Here is a 17,569-nt window from a genome sequence, read left to right on the forward strand (position 1 = left end):
TTAAAAGAGTTTAAGTTTGTATGTATTGATCTGAGATCTCATATTTAGGATAAGCCCAAATAATTTTATTTAATTTAAATGTATCTTCAAATTGAACAAGAGGTAAAATAATATTATAATAAAAATAGAAATGATCTCAAGCTTAGAAGGTGACTAAGTTAAATAGGAACGGTAAGTTGTATGAGAGTTACGGTAGAAGATGATATTGCATCGAACTGAATCATCATATCTTTGTGTTTTTCTATTTATGTTTCGTTTTGATGATATTACATGGGAACTTTTATTGTTTGACATTAGATTCATCCATTTTTTTTGCATATGTAATATATACTAATAACATCTATATACTTTGGGTTAAGAAATCACTATTACTTAGGTAGGAAACACACACATATATAATAATGCTTAAATTGAAACGAATACTTCAATTGAAAGGTATTGTAGTGCTTATATATCACAATGACGAAAATAGGATTAGTTTGGAGAAGCATATATATATATATAATAGAAATAGTTAATAAATCATCCCGAAGTTGATAAAAGGCTAAGGTTTAGCAAAGTCTTTGGAAAATTTTGCTATTTCACTTCGGTCATAGATGTTAAGAACAAGCAATCTAGGGAAGAGAGATGAAATAGCTAGAATTTCAATAAAAACATTCCTGCTCTACTCAATCTTAACGACAACGACTCTTTATATGTATATTTTTACGTAGTATGATATTATTTACTTTAATTATATATATATATATAAAAGTTTACCATGGATATATAAATTTGAGTTTGTCCTATAGATATACATTTATTTTCCATTATAACAAACCATTGATTTGTGTCTTTTAATTTTATTTGGTCAATGTATGTGATTCACATCATGACTATTTTAATCTTTTAGTTTCTAGGTGACAATTGTAAATACAACAATCAAGTCTAGAATAGCCACATATATAGCATAATATAAGAAAAAAACAATAATAATAATGCAGACATAATAAAATCTATATTAAACTTTAGGAGTCTATCAATAGTAAAACTACGTATATTGGTGATAAAAGTACTATATCGTTGATAAAAATCTGTCATTAATATCATTTATCACCGATAGATTTTGTAATATTTGTGATTCTTTAATTGTTTATGTAACGAGTTAACTTTTTAAATATAAATATTTGTACCTAATTTAAATTAATAACATGATAAGTTAGGATAATAAAAATTAGTATTAACCATGAGTTTTTCTTCCAGAAAATAACTTCTATAACAAAATTTTTACTTTTTTTCAATATACTAAATTATTTACAAGTTCATGACACAAACAAAATACCCTAACAAAAAGCTCAGAAAATGAACGTAATCAAGCACAAACAAAAACACCTTTTAGCATTCATAAAAAATGTTATACATTCTTTGTAGAATTACATTTTTAATTAGAGGAAAGTCTTTATTTGGAATCTTACATTAAGGTCCTTGGAATAAAAATAATTATTTGTCACATGGCAGTGTTTAAGGAACTCATTTGAAGAAAAATTAAAGTCTTCTTCTACTCTTTTCTGTTTTATATCCCACTTTAAACTTTCATTTTTTTTTTAAATTTAAACTTTATGTAATTTGTAACAAAAACATATTTTTTGTGAGATCATATACTAACGACATGATACATGATTAGTCAATACTAAAAATATAAACAAAATATCATGTTAGAAATGGATCTAGATCAAATAGGATAAAAGATGGATTTGCAACTATAATAGATGAAGAAGAATAACAATGAAAAATAACAAGAGAATAAAACTTATTTTACTTGAAAATCACCTTAAAAATATTAGTGTAAAATTAATCCATCAACAATGATGGAAGAGAATTCAACTATATAATATAATTAATTACAACATTTAGTTCTTATGATCAATAATCTCAAACCCTAAACCCTGAAAAACCTAAACTTACTTAAGTCATAAATATACAAATTTACTAATTCAAATATTTTAAAAGAGTTATATTATAATATTTATATACATCGATAATTTTATAAGATGAAGATCGATCTCGAGATCTTAGTGGTCTATTTTGCTATCAATTGGTCACATGGTACACCAGGGGGCTACTTTTTTGTGTGTGCCCATAATTATAAAAGGAAAATAAATCTGCCATTAAAAGGAAGAAACTTCTTTCAAAATTCAACAAATAAAAAAAGAGTGTTTGGTACTCTCCAACCAAATCTTGGATGCTTTTACAGATAAAAAGCGAAGATTTTCAAAGTTTCTAGTGATGAAAAGTTTGGCAGATCACCACTAATTCATTTTTCTTTTTTAATTTGCTTATTAATTAACAGAACAATTTCCTATATATGGTTTTTAATTAATCAACTTTTCATATATTATGATGCATAAATTCTTTAAAACAGAGAAAAATATAACTTTTACAAAAGCCTTATTTTTTTTCTTATATTTGATTTTCAAGAGATCTCAAAAGTAATTTTATAATATTTATTATATAGTATATTAAAATAATAATAATTATACACATTTGTTAAATAGAGAATGCATTTGCACATAAACTACTAACAATATAAACATTTATGATAGAATAAGATTTTATTGAACAAAACTACAATAACTTTTATTTTTATTGAGTTTTTTTTTTCTTAAATCACCTACCAAGCAGATTATTTTTTAATCTTTTTCCCACTAAATATATAAAAATTTAAATTAGATAGTTGAAAGAAAAACGTTCAAAATTTCAAAGTTTAGAACAAATTAATTCTATACCACTTAAACATTGTTATTTTATTTTATTAAGTATTTTCATTCTTAGTACGTACATTTTATTAACCATACATATCTTTGTTCATAGTATACACATATTTTATGTCAGTTAATTTAGGTTCACTTTAGACACGAGGAAGCAACAAAAATACCTAAAGTACCATTTCTTTCAACCTATTTTATGTTCACAATCTTTAGCTTCGTCAAATAATCCACTTGAAATAATAAAAAATTATAATTTTCATTTACTATAGTTGTTTTCATATGCTAATTTCTTTAACTTCTTTCTCTCTTTTTTGTAGCCATTTTATTTTAAACTAAGAATTCTAATCTAAGTATTATTAAATAAATAAGATTACTGACATTATTTTTAGGTGCAATCAATAAGACTTTTTTGTCAGGCTTCTCTACGTTAAAAAAGAGAAAGCAAAGTGATCAATTCATGTAAACTATCTTGTTCAATCCATGTTATTCCACTCATACAACAATAATAACAATTAAGACTTTGTTCGATAAAAATCACATATTTTAGTGCAAACAAATGAGAGCATACATAAGCATTGGATTGAACTTCAACCTCATACTAATTTTGTAAAGCACAATATCATTAAATAATGAGAGGTGATTGCCTAAAGTACATGAAGTACATTATATATATATACACTAGTATAATATAAGAAGCATATCCAAACTATCAATTACCGAAGATTTTGTTTTCAATGATCAAATATAGTCCATTTTAAATCTGATAGCGTTAAAATAAAAAAAGAATTTCACATGGGAAAAGAACAAACAAATAGCAATAAATCGTATTGAATTATTTTGTGTGTGGTACATTTGTAGATATCGTGTTTTTACATGTACATGAATATTAGGGCAAATAAAAAGAAGAGAGAAAGGGTTAGGTTTGGTCAGCTTTACAATCCCTTCATATCTTTCCAATAAAACAGTGTGTGGGGGATGGAAATTGAACTTTACTCTTCAATCACTCTCAAACTCACGCATACACAAACCCTACTTTTGCAAAGGGTAAAAAGACTTAAACCAAATATATTGGTAGGACCAAATATAGACTCCAAGATATACAAAATACTCCATTCTTTGGGACACTCACTCCTCCAATTATTATCTCTCTTTTTTAATATCATTATTCAAATCTAAAAGAAAACACAAACAAACTGACTTGTAAAGTCCAAACACATTCTGCCTAACTTGGCTCAAGTCCCCACCCTTGTGGGTTACGATTTGATCTCTATCCCTTTCATCTTTTCTTTCCAAAGTTCTCTTATAATATATACACATACAGTATATATTGAAATTTGCAATTTCTATTTTAGGGTTAAGTTGATCTACCCTTAATTAAATATAAAAGTTGCAAAATGGTGTTTTTGATATAGTAGCTAGGTTTATATACATAACTACATAACACTTTTAGAGAAACTTAAAACCAGCACTGTTAATATTTACTTTTGAGTGTCTTGAAAATTAAGCTTGCTTATAAATTTAAATTTGTTTTTTGGAATCTAACTATGATTAAAATATGTTTCTTTATAAATGATGAGTATTTAACTAGCCTGCATGCGTTTTAAAAATGTAATTTATTCATTATAATATTTAAAAATGCTATACATCATAATTATCATATTAAATGTAAGTCCAATATCGTAAAAATGTTTTGAAAGTTGATAAAATTGAAAAATATGAATAAAATGGTTAAAGTTCTTTGATGACATTTTTATTTTAGTTTTGTTCTTTTATTAAATGAAGTCTATTTTCTCTAATATTTTTATTAGTAGAGTTAAAGGTAATCTTTAGCGATTCGTTTTTTAGAAAAACCAAAACTATTTTTTTAATTTTCAAAATTTTCTTGGTTTTTTAAAATATCGATAAAAAGTAGATTATGCATAAAACAGAAAACAGAAAATTTAGAGGTGAAAGGAATATTTATAGCCTTAATTTCAAAAAACAAATATTATTCTATTTGGTAACGAATTTTTATAAAAATAAATTAAACTTATAAGCATACTTTACACATCACTAGATTTATTGCTATGTTATATAACTTTTTACCAATATTTTTAAAAATTAAAGCTAAATTTTTAGTGGAATTTAACTAAGAATACAAATGTTTGACTTAAGAAAACTGTAGAAGGGTAAGAAACTGAAAATAAACTTAATTTTTTTTAAAAAAAACTATAACCAAACAATCAATAGGTAAATAATTATCCAACAGAATGTAAGAAACAGAGAATATCCCTATGATCATATGAATATACTTCAATCTCAAAGGTCTGATAAATACCTAAATAACCAAAATTAGCCTCTAATGGAAAGACAGAAACATTAAAATTAAACTATATATATATCTTGAGTACCCCTCTCATGTTTGCTATATAACTTTGTGGTACCCCAAAAGTTTGAAGAATGATTAAACACATAGAAACACAAAACATCATTGATTGTAATAAGTGTTGGATTGAAGTGTTTTAGAGGCCAATGCACATGGTGGGCAGTATGGTAGTCCACATGAACAAGGCCCCTCGATCCCCTTCTTAATTATTCTTCTTATTATATATATATATATATTATATGGTTCTCACGTGTGCATGGCTATAAAAACCAATCTTAAAAGCACCACAATTTTGATTTCTTTGGTTGAATATTATCCCTTTTTCCTTGTCACTTTCTTAACTTCTCCCAACATAACACAATACCCCTCCATGCTTCCACACACTTCTTTATTTTCTTCTCAAAGAAAAATGAAAGCTTTTGTTTACCTCATCAATTTTCATCATCATTTTGTTAATAATTGTAAGCATATGGCGGTAGGTATCAATTGCAACTTTAAGTTTTCATTAAAAATGGCATTATCAAATTATCAAACCTTATACAAATGTTATAATTTCTACCATGACCTAGATTTGAGGGCTCAATATTAATACATTGTGCATGAATTTGAGTGCTTAGTTTTTATAATTGAAAGTTCAAATTTCTAATTACAACTACTAAGGCCCTTTTTGTTTTCAATTTTTTATTTTTTAAAAACTTGTATTAATTTTCTCATAAACTTCACACTATGACTTTGACGTTACTTGTACTTTTTTAGTTTTAAACTTTTTTGCTTATATTTAAAGAAATTTATAGATAAAGTAGAGGGCATAAACTTAATTAATTTTAAAAAACTATAAGTAGAAAAGGAAATGATTGCCAAAAATTCGTTAATAATAAATAAGTCTTTGTATTCACAATTTCTAACTTCTGTAAGGGCTTTTCAAGTACCTTGACATTTCCATACTTTAATAGGTTTGTAAACCTTTCAAATATGAGACACAAAATTAAAAAGTTTTATGGAAGATACACGGAGTGTTCAAATATGATTTGTCCAATTCTCTGTATGATCAGAATTATGAAGGGAAAAATGAAGGAGGAACTTGTTCCCACTTGCACCATTAATTTATCTTTGATTCAAATAACGATATTTCAATTTTTCCTCTCTAAATTTTCAATTGCACTTTTAGAATTTGGATGACCAGATAGAAAGAGAAAAAACAAAACCTCTCCTTCATACTTATGTTCAATTCTGTGTGTACATAACATCAAATCTCTCTTGTGTCTTAATTATGACCTATTTTTAGATATGCATGTAAGGGGGAAAAGAGTTCTGATAAAACATTATATTATCGTTTTTGTGTGTGAATTTTAATCTAGTTAGAGATTAAAAACTAATTCCAAATCAATTAAAATGTGCATCATCAAACTCAAAAACCAAAGTATAGTTCAAATGTAAGAAAGCATGATAAAAGATAAAATTATTGAAAATATTTACGAATAATATAACAAATTTTTTGCATTTATCGACATAAAATTTTGCTATATTTTACTCTATTTTTATAAATATGTTGGTTAATCTTGATATATTTGAAAATGCTAACTACATCATTATTGTGTTATTTCTATTCTACCAAAAAAAGAAAAAAAAAACTTAACATGTACTATAAGAAAATTCTATGTAATTAATTACATTAAGATCTACATACATAATGTAAACTATAATTAAATGGCATACATATTAGTCATTCAATGTTTATTGAAAAAAATATTGTGATATCATTTCTTTCAAATTTTCACTATTGTAATATTTGTATGAATAAGATCCACTAAAACAAATTCTATAAACCATTTAATTGTCTCTTTTAAAATAGGTTCAAATATTTCACATCGAATTCAAAATTAATATCTAATCTCACACGTATGTTAGATTTGCTGATCTCCAAGTTCTCATGGTATGTATTTAACATTATATATCTTTTTCTTTGATGCAAATTTTCAAACTTTAATTTAAGTATGATGATAATTTTAAAAATGTATCAATGTAGTTGAGATTTATGGTGTACTTTTAATTTCTTTTGTCACTATAAATGGTTAAAATTAAAAAAGGACTCGGACAAAAATACCAAAATAAATTATAATAATAAAATCCATGTCACTGCATTTTTTAAATTGCAAAAGTAGCAAATTCAAAAGTCGATAACCCTATAATTATCGTATGATAACTCTTCGATAATCTTATAATTATCGTTTGATAGTTGTCTGATATCACTAATTTTTTCATATCAACATTATCGAAAAAAATATCATGAATTATTTCTTTAAAAATTTTTTTTTTTTCATTTAATACAATTTTCTATTAAAAAATAGAAACCATATCTTATGCATAAGAATTGTAAACAACAAATTTGACATCTTAAGACTTAAAATGAGAATTTAAATTGTTAAAATAAATGGATGACTTTTATAATAATTGTACAAATTTTTTATTATTAGCTTTTAAACATTTGTGATTCTTAAACCTATTGTTGCTAAAACAAGACTAAAATAGTTATTTAAATTTATACAAATAAGTAAACTAAATTGAATTAATAAAAATCATCAAAGCACTAAAACAAATACAATATTCAAGAAGTACAATGGTACTTTAAAATGATTGGCTTTTTATAAAAAAAAAAATTGAAATGATTGGTTTATGCATTATTATCTATGTTATTCTGTCCTAAATAAATTTGTTTTTAAAAAAATAATGATTAGAAAAACATTCAATTCCTCCCCTATGCCCTAAACCCTAGCATAGGTCTAAGGAATCCAAAGTCCTTTCAGCATGTATTAGATTACAATCAATTTTAATTGTAAAAACTATAATAAAGAGGATAAATGTTAGTAGGAAATAGTAAATAGTGTGATAAATAAAAGAAAGTGAGCTTCTCTCTTTAGGTTCTATTGGCCTATATCTAAATGATATTCTTTTTCTAAATTTAGAGTAGGATGAGGGTTTACGGATGTTTCGATGTTTCAACCTTAATCAAGACGTATGTGGATGCATCTATTGATCATCTTCTCCATTAATAAATTATTGTTGAAAGAAAACCGACACATCTTATTAACGATGGTACATGATCTAAATATTTGATAAGGGTAAATCTTTTTGATTTGTGAGACGACTTTTGAGACATTTATTATTATTTTATTTTTTTTACATTTTGAAAAACAATAAGATACCATTAAGATTAAGATACATTTTCTGCATTGTTCATTATGAGAAATTCAATAATAAGAAAACGCCACGAGAAGAAAAAACAATGGACCCAACTCTTGAGAGTGTCCTTAGGGCAAATTCCAAAACAAAGAACCTGGAGTTTTCCTTGGATTGAGATAATGTTATTGAGCTTTTAGAGAAAATAGAAAGACATTTCATACCTAGCTAGCTGTAAGAAATGATGTGCTACATTTCTCTCTTTCTTTCATCTCTTTAATCATTTTAAGCTTTGACAAAATATGTGGCTGGGATTGTAAAATATATATAAGATCAGAATTCCTATTTTCAAGGTAAAACTTTTCTACAATATTCTTCTTTCTAGTTTTAATAATAATAAAAAAAGACTGTCCTTTTTTTTATCCATATAAGATATAACAATAAAAATTGATTGAACAAAACTGATTGCTTGCAATCAATAATAAACCTAAGGAATAGTTGAGCAAATTGATAGTTCAAGGATGTCGTCATTGTAACTAATGGGTTGTTTCTATAATTTTTTTAAATATTTTTTCATTTAAAATAATTTTCCAAATATTCATACACACATGTCTATATATGCAATATATAAATCACACTATTTTATATTAGAAATACACGATATAAAATTATACGATAAAATTTTAAACATATTATTTTGGACGCTTTAGATTTTGTTTCGTTTTAATTTTTATATTTTCAATGGTCTAATTTCAACACATATATATTATCCTAAAATATGGTTTAAGTTTTAATACTTTTATTTGGTTTAATCTTTATGAACTTACTTCTTAAAGTATGAAATTATATTACATAGTAAATGTCTCGTTTTTTGCATGAAAATTATTGGTATTATTTGATCAATATGGATCAAAGTATTTAACCGTATATGTATATGGTTGAATTATGATTTAATAAAAGTAATACTTTGAACCTAAAAATTTGTTAGACGATAAGCTCAATGTTGTCGTTCCCATGAAAATTTGTAGCTTTCGGATTATAAATTGAATTCACAATATCTAACATGTGATCCATTAATGTTTGTTGAATTTGCACCATGATTTGGAGTGTAAAACAAGTAGTTGATAATCTTCTTTAAACTCAGAACATAGTTAATAATGTTGCAGAATAAATCTAATTAACACCAACACTCATAAAGAAATAAAGAAAGAGATAAATAAATAGAAGAGGAAGAAGAAGATAACACAGAGGATTGTAGTTGTTCTTGCTCTTAGATGAGCTACACCAGTTTTAAGAGTATCTAACAGCTCTCACTTATTGAACCCCAGTTGAAATGAACTCTATCAGTCTTCTATTAATCAATCTCTCTTTTTTCTCAGTGCACTTATAGAAATAATTCTATGTCAGAGAGTTAATTGATTTTATTTACACTAAATAATTAAATAATATTCCAATATCATACATTAAAAAAAGTAATATTAGATAAAGATGTATACAAAATGAACCTAGCTTAATGGACATAAACAATGATACTTTCAATATCTTAATATTTAAGGTTTAATTTCTCTCTTACACATCATCAAAATCAAAATGAATAAAAAAAAAATTTTGTGCAGAAGATGTTGGTTTGATTAAATTAAATATTACGATAAATTTGTAGATGGATAAACAAACTTTCATCATTTCCCAGTCATCAATAGAATTGGAAACAATATTTTGGTTATAGTAAAAGAAGTAAAATGTGGAGATTTGAATCTTTCCACCACATACAAACCAAGTTAAGATAGTAATTAATAGATGGATTCTTTAAATTTCAAATTTGGGTGATTTACTAGAAATTTAAGAAATTCATTCAAGATCAGAAATGAAATGATTTTTTTTTTTTAAAAAAAAAAGAAAAGTAACCAAATAGGACAAAATTGCATATTTTGCTTAAAATTGGGACAAGTAAAATGATAAAAGAAAAAAAAAACAATAAAAAGTTGAATTAATGTGTGAGTTGAGATATTTTTCAAAAGAAAAAAAAAGGGTTCTTCTCATATTATAAAACGACAAGTCGTACAAAACTTGGATTAAAGGTGGCGAGTGTGCCTTTATTCAAACCGATACATCGCTTTCCCATATGAAAGCATGCATGTCGGTTTTCCTAATTAATTGCATCTTCTCTATTATTCACCACTTTCTTTTAAATCATATTTATTCCAACCCAAATAAATGGTTGTCTCTTTGACAACTATTTTGTTTTTAATTTTATTTAAAGAAATCAACCTTATTATTGTTCTTTTTAAAAAGAATATTTTATGTATGTTTTCATGAAAATTAGGTCAAAGTTTAGCAATCCATACCAAAAAAGTATATTGTATTTTTTAAAAAACAATATTTTAATGCTTTGAATTTTAGCTAAGATTTATATATAATTTCAACCCTTTATTAAGAAAAACCAAATATTGCTTTTAAGAGGAGTGATTGATAAAGTGGTTTATGAAAATAATAGATAATTAATTAATCAAAATCAATCATAAAGTTATGATATCTAAAATATTACTATATAACATTTCTTCTACTCAATAATATAAATATTAGATTTAAGTTTTGAATGACATTATTAGTATAAGGAACTAAAAGATCTAAGGTTCTCCATTTATATTAAAAAATATTATGATACAATGTGTGTATATACAGATATATATAAATATTTACGTGATAGGTGAACAAGTTTTTCAATATTTAATTTTATTTTAGGAAATAATTAATTGAATTAAAACAACAATAGAGGTGGGGTAATTAAATAGAGGAAATAAAGACCATGGTTTTGTGTAATGGGATGGCGTATGCTCCCCTCCATTAATACACCACCATTTGATTGAAATTTTGAGGTGACTAATGGTTGGTTATTTCATTTCAATTTCATTTAATTTGATTACAATGTTTTCCAATGTCCCCTATTCCTTATATGGATGATATAATTTTTTTTTTTACAATGCACAAACTCATATATGGTATGTATATATGTATATGTAGATCAAATATATCATTATTAAGTTCTCATGTGTTTTTTTTAAAGATATATATTTGACTCTTAAATTATTTTTAAGGTAAGAATAGAAAATTTTCTATAGTTCAGAAGATCGAAAAGTTAGAGCTATCTTTATAAATTTCTATTAATTTTATCTTCATTTTAATTGTGGTAGAGATAGATCAAATAATTGAAATTTCAATTTGAATTATTATGTTTATTAATATTTTATTTATTGAGCAACATGTAAAATACACATATATATAAACCTTTTAAAAGAGACACAAAATGTAACTATTTTTATTTGAAAATGAGTATGATAAAGTGTTTCACTTTAAAATTAGTTTTTTGAAAAAGGGAATTCTGATTTTCATACTTTATATAGAGACATGCATGCATCTACCTATTGACATTATAGCCTCTATTTCAATATCAAAATTTTAGTTTTTTTTCACTTGTATCAAAGCGGGCATGTTGACAATAATTGATTCATCTTTCTTTTAGATTTGGAGGTCTGAATTCTTATAATTTGAAAAAAGTAATAATTAACTCTACTTCTAATTAGAATATGATATCCTTAATAAATAAAATATAGTTTTTTATTCAAATTTCCACATATATATATAATTGAAAATTAAAATTACTAAGTAGTTTTTTTTTTTTTTTTTTTTGGAAAGGGTGTGTAGATAATTAATTGATTGGTCTTAAGCTCTATAAATAATTGGTTCATCAAACCAACAGAAATCTCCCTCTTTCTCTTGCTTTGAAAAGTTAAGAAGGTAACTTAATTATTTGAATATTACATTTATAAATAAAACAATTAAAAGCTCGTAATCTAACTATTTAATTAGAGTTTAACTAGTTAAAAAAGTGACTAAGATTGTTAGAAGTTTGATTCTCTCTTTCTCCTATATATATTGTCTAATTAAAAGTTGTTTTTTAAAAGAGATGAAGGTAGAGAAGGAATGTATTATTATTCCATTTTTTTTTCCTTTTTTTATTTTCTATTTTGGGTAAAAACAAAGTTTATAATTTTAAATTTTGTTGTTGTAAAAAAATATTCTATATAAGTCAACTAAAAATAATAATAATCAAAATATTAAACTTGACAATTCAACAAAAGCTTAGTTTAATTGATAATTGATACTAGCATGTATCTTCAACTTTACAAGACTATATTAACATGTACTTCTTTTTTTTCAAGAGAACATTCACTGGAGTAATGTGAATATGGTAGATAAAATTATAAATGGAGGAATAACTCCGGTTGATTTGTGACAAGTTTTTGGTAAAATAATTATAGGAGATGGACCACCATTGGCCAAGTTGGGGGACATCATACATTTAAAATACCAATTCATATAATTACATTATTCAATCCTATAAGAGCCTATTTCAAGCCTAGTGTTTTCATGACATGAAAGGTGTACTAAAAAGAGACTTGTGATTAAAATCAGATGGTCTTACATTCTTAAAAAAAATTCTTTGTATAAAAAAAAAACGGTGACAAAATGGAAATATAATCAGCAGCAACCTAATATATAATATAGTATATATAACGAAATTACAAAGCCCAAAAAGAAGAAGAAGAAGAAGAAGACGACATACACAAAATAATTTCTAAATCTATTGCCAAACAAAAACAATATTAAGAATAATTGATGTTTTGTTTTTTTCCTTTTTCTTTTTTTCCTCAATTAAAATCTAATCAAGAAACATCTTTAAATTTCCCTATTGATCTCCCACTCGAGTCAGAAATTTACACCCAAAATGGCAACGAAGATTTTCTTTTCCTCTTGCTCGGATTTTCTTTTTCTTTCTTTCTTTCTTTCTTTTATATATGAAGATGATCAAAACACAGCTCTTTTCATATCAAATCTTTTGCAAAGTTGATGAAACTTCGACATTTTTCCAACATTATACTTGAGGCTTCTCTCTAAGCATTCGTCAAACTTCTTCTATATATAACCTATGATCTTCGTCGTTGTTGTCACCATCATTTTCTTCTCAAAACCATTATGAAATATGGAAGGAATTTGAGAAATTTACAGACCCAGCAGAACATAGTAGAGCAAAGTAATGGGGAGAGCTATGAGCATTCCAAAGATAACCCTGCATAATATGATGATAGCAAGTGTACCAAACTCAATAATGATGGCCACAGAAGGATGAGGAGAAGCTTTTATATTAAAAGAGGGCCTGAAAAAAGGACCAAAAAGCTGCAAAGAAAAGGCATTTTTGAAAGGTTGAGTATTGGTTACCCGGTGCTTAGAATTGCTGGATGGACGTTGTACTCTTTGGCGAACACGAATGGTACAATTCCTTGAGGCAATGCCGCCTACAATAATAGCACATGGGATGATTCATCAGCTTTTCACTATTTATTCATACAAACCTCATACAATTTTAATTAGGTTCAGACCATTAAATGATATAATAAAATGTAACAAAAAAAAATCATACATAATAAATTCAAGTCTTGAAGTCTAAGAGTGATAGACTATAAACATGAGTCTATCTACAGTAAAGTTTGTTATTGATAAAAGTCTAATAACAATAGAGTCTTTCATAAATTTTATTGTATTCGTAACTTTTTAAAATGTTTGTTATAGAATCAATTAACATTCTATAATTAAAGTTATTTATAGTTATTCAAACACTATTTAATTATCATGAGATGTGTGAATACTATTTTAAACCTAAGGAATGGACTCAAAATGAAGGAAAGCAAGGCAAGGCAAGTTTAGTGTGATGTATGGTTTAAACAAAACTATTTTCAAAAGTCATCTCAAGCTGATTAAAAGAACTTACCTGAACAATAGCTACGCGGAGGAGGGTTCCGCGTAAGCCAATAGCGATGGAAGCAATAGCCATAACGGCTGGCCCAGTTAGGAATCTGATAGCCATGGCAAAAGTAGCAACAGAGTTCCCACATGCTATCATCTTTGGTTGTAGTCCCATAAATATACCTTTATTTTATTTTAATTTTTCATCAATAAACAAACGCTAGTCAATTTTCCAAAGGAAGAATTTGAATGAAAAAGAAAAAGAAAAAAAAAAAAAGGAAAAAGAAAAATACATGAATTTACACTTCAACTACTTTCACTAATTTGGACTGTACAATGGATGGCATTAACTGCGGCCCACCCTTCCTTGGACCACCCAGTTCAGACCTTTACCCCATTTGGGCCCACTGGGCCCTCATGTCGGCTGGTCAAGGCCCAAGATTAAAAGCCTTCCCATCCCCTTTTCAGACATACAATGTGACCAAAAAATAATGCACACAAAAAAGAATACCCATTCTTTGCCAGCCTCTATACACACTACCAAATAATACACTTCTTTGTTTAATTAACTAAATAATAAAGGTATAGACTAACCTTTTCTTAATTCTCGGATTAAACAACAAATCAACTCTTTAAGATATATATATTTTTCTGTCTTTGTAATGATTACATTAGGTTTCCCTTCAATTATTAGGATACTTACGTGACAACATGATCATAATATGTTTCAAACAAAGACCAAAAGAACAAGTGATTTCTTTTTTCTCTCCTTGAGTCTTAATTCTTAATTCTTAATTCTTAATTCATTAGAATTTTAAGAATAATTAATTAAAGAAAGATAATAAATAAAGATAACGACCACTTACCTAAGCTAAACATAGCCATTCCAAGTCCTGCATCAGAGAGTATGGAGATCGATTTCTCTATTATTTTAGGCATGGCCACATGCCACCTGCAAAATTTCATCACAGACCCAACAAGAAAGACAAGTCCATGAACAAACAATAAATACGGAGCAAAATTTCATAGACACAAATCCAAATAAGAGGGAACAACAGTTAGTTGAAATGGATGTTTCAATCCAATCTACTGTGTAATAATCAAAATGGGTTTGGCTTACCGGAATGAAATGAGTGACCAAATTAATCCGATCAGACTTGAATACGTGTTCGGATTTCTGATCAGTTTCCGCCAAACCATGATTAGAATCAAACGGGTCATCACGCTTGCCGGCGGCATTAGTTTTGAGTTCACGCCGTCCGGTGCGCCGGCGGAAACTTTCCCGTGGAGTTGATCTCCTGTTGAGCCTGTGGGTCCTTCTTTCTGATCATCTCTTTCATCCTCCCCTTCTTTGCCGCTGAAACTAAAGGCTTCACCTACATAGCCCTCATTTTCTGGGAAAATGGAATTATGGAGATTAGTTGAGAATTTAAAATATCTTACAACTATTTATTTTATTTTATCATGATTGTTTGTTACCTTTGTTCTCCCCGTTTTGTGGATGATCAGCCACGAGCATCCGGATCTCCTTGGCGCCTTGATCGGACCGTCCAGATTGCTCGGCTCCGGCTACTTCATTCCCGGCGAAAATGTGAAGTCCACCGGCGCCTTCAGAGACTGGAGAAGCGCTAGAGCTCCATACAAACATGTGAAGCTCCTTCGCGTCATGGTTTGGTTTAGCGTTCTGCGGTTGTTGCTGTGGTTGCTGCGGCGGAGGAGGCGGCGGTGGCTGAGGGATTTTAGCAGTTTTAGTGAATTCGGGATTTGGAGCCGGGTAAGACGAGGGCACAGTTTGAGCCGGGTAAAACCCGAACCTCGGAGAGGCAGTTTGAGGCTGAACGGCAGAGTTCTCTTCAAAATTTGACGGCCGGGGAGTGGGACCTCTGGAGGACTGAACGGAATACAAATCTCCAGGTCCGAAATTAGACAATCGACCTTGAAATCCCATCATAGAATAGAAATCGGAATTGTTGAAATTGGAGCCTCGAGGAGTAGGGTTTCGAGAAGAACTCAAGCTATAAATCTCGGCACCAGTGAGATTAGAAGGTCTAGGCGTTAATGCCGGAAGTGAACAAGGTCCAAGAGAGCGACGAGAAGCATTGGACTTCCTCACTGTCACGTGAAGCTTTCCGTCGTCTCCAATCTCAGCATCAGTCTCAAGAAAATCTCTACCATCTAATGAAACCACATCAGAATCAACTTTAAAGGAAACAATGGAAGCAGCCGTCTCGGGAAATTGCTCCATAATGAGAATCTTCGCACCACGGTATTCAAACAGAAAAAGCAAAAGCGTATACCAAATAATACACTGCAAGACCACCACCTGTACCATCAGACTCCCACTGTACTCACCGTACATGGCAATCAACAGAGGAATCCCCATAACCAGAGTATTCGGAAGGGTGGAGAGAGAGAAAATAGTAATCATCCATTCTAAACTCCCATTCTTAGTGAAATTAGTCCAAATCCCAAGAAAAAACAACATAATGATCTTCTGAAGTGTATCAGCAGCGATGAAACGGAAGTTCATAGCGTAAGGATCATTAGAAGATATAAAATGAAAGGAAAGAAGAGGAACGGCGAAAATGGCGACAAAACGATTGATTCCAGAGCATTGATCGGGAGTGAAAATCTTCCACCACCGAACAGAACCGTAAGCCAAAATCATGGCGACGTAAAGAGGGATAACCGCCGTTAAGACGGTGTAAAGATCCTTCCATGAAATCATGGCGGTTTTTGTTTGGTGAGTGGCAGTGGAAGATAAATTAGAAGAGAAAAGAAGGGTAAAAAAGGAAAGAAAATTTTCGGTTAGTTAACTAACTAAAACGAAGAGGGTGGGAATATATGTCGTTCTGCAGCAATCGACTGGTAAAGCTTTGTGATGGGAACTATGAGAAAGGGAAGGGACGACAAGACGTAAAAATATAGATTTCTTTTTATAATTTTTTTTAAAACAAAAAAATTTGAATGAATTTAGAGAGAGAGTGAAGAGAGCGGAGAGGAGAGAGAGAGATTAGAGGAGTATATATAGAAGAAAGAAGTGAGGTTCTTTTTTTGGTTCGTAAAAAGGAAGTTAACCGCCTACTATGGTTAGTTTAACCCAATTCGGGTTATGGTGGGCCCTACTTTGCACAAGTGGCAGTTTTCATGTGCAAATCCTCTCTCACTCACATCCGATCTCTTCTTTTCTACTTACTTACTTTACATACTCCATCAACGTATGTGCTCATAACTTTTTTACTCTTTTTTTTCTTTTTTTATTCTACATTTTACAATTTCTTATTCTTTTTTCAACTATATACTACATAATCACTACAAATCATTATACTTCTAAACCAAAAATAGTATAACTAGTTATAACGATTTTAATTTATTTTTAACAACGTACCTCATTGTCATTGAGATTATGGTAGATTAATCTTTTGATTGGTATGGCACGATGATTGTTTGATTATTTTTCGTACAACTTTACTTCACT

At 28.3% G+C, this 17,569-nt stretch overlaps 1 protein-coding gene across 1 annotated transcript; it reads right to left on the minus strand.

The window, feature by feature from the left end:
* Positions 1 to 13,137: 13,137 nt before the first annotated feature.
* On the minus strand, positions 13,138 to 17,091 carry CSPIN6 (auxin efflux carrier component 3-like). The gene is given in 6 exon segments (NM_001280786.1): positions 13,138 to 13,417; positions 13,567 to 13,643; positions 14,117 to 14,274; positions 14,958 to 15,043; positions 15,212 to 15,485; positions 15,571 to 17,091. Coding segments are annotated over 6 exon segments (1,911 nt in total). The 5' UTR covers positions 16,820 to 17,091; the 3' UTR covers positions 13,138 to 13,350.
* Between the last annotated feature and the right edge of the window lie 478 nt (positions 17,092 to 17,569).

This window comes from Cucumis sativus, chromosome 5 (assembly GCF_000004075.3).
Source record: "Cucumis sativus cultivar 9930 chromosome 5, Cucumber_9930_V3, whole genome shotgun sequence".
In the NCBI taxonomy this organism is placed as follows: Eukaryota; Viridiplantae; Streptophyta; class Magnoliopsida; order Cucurbitales; family Cucurbitaceae; genus Cucumis; species Cucumis sativus.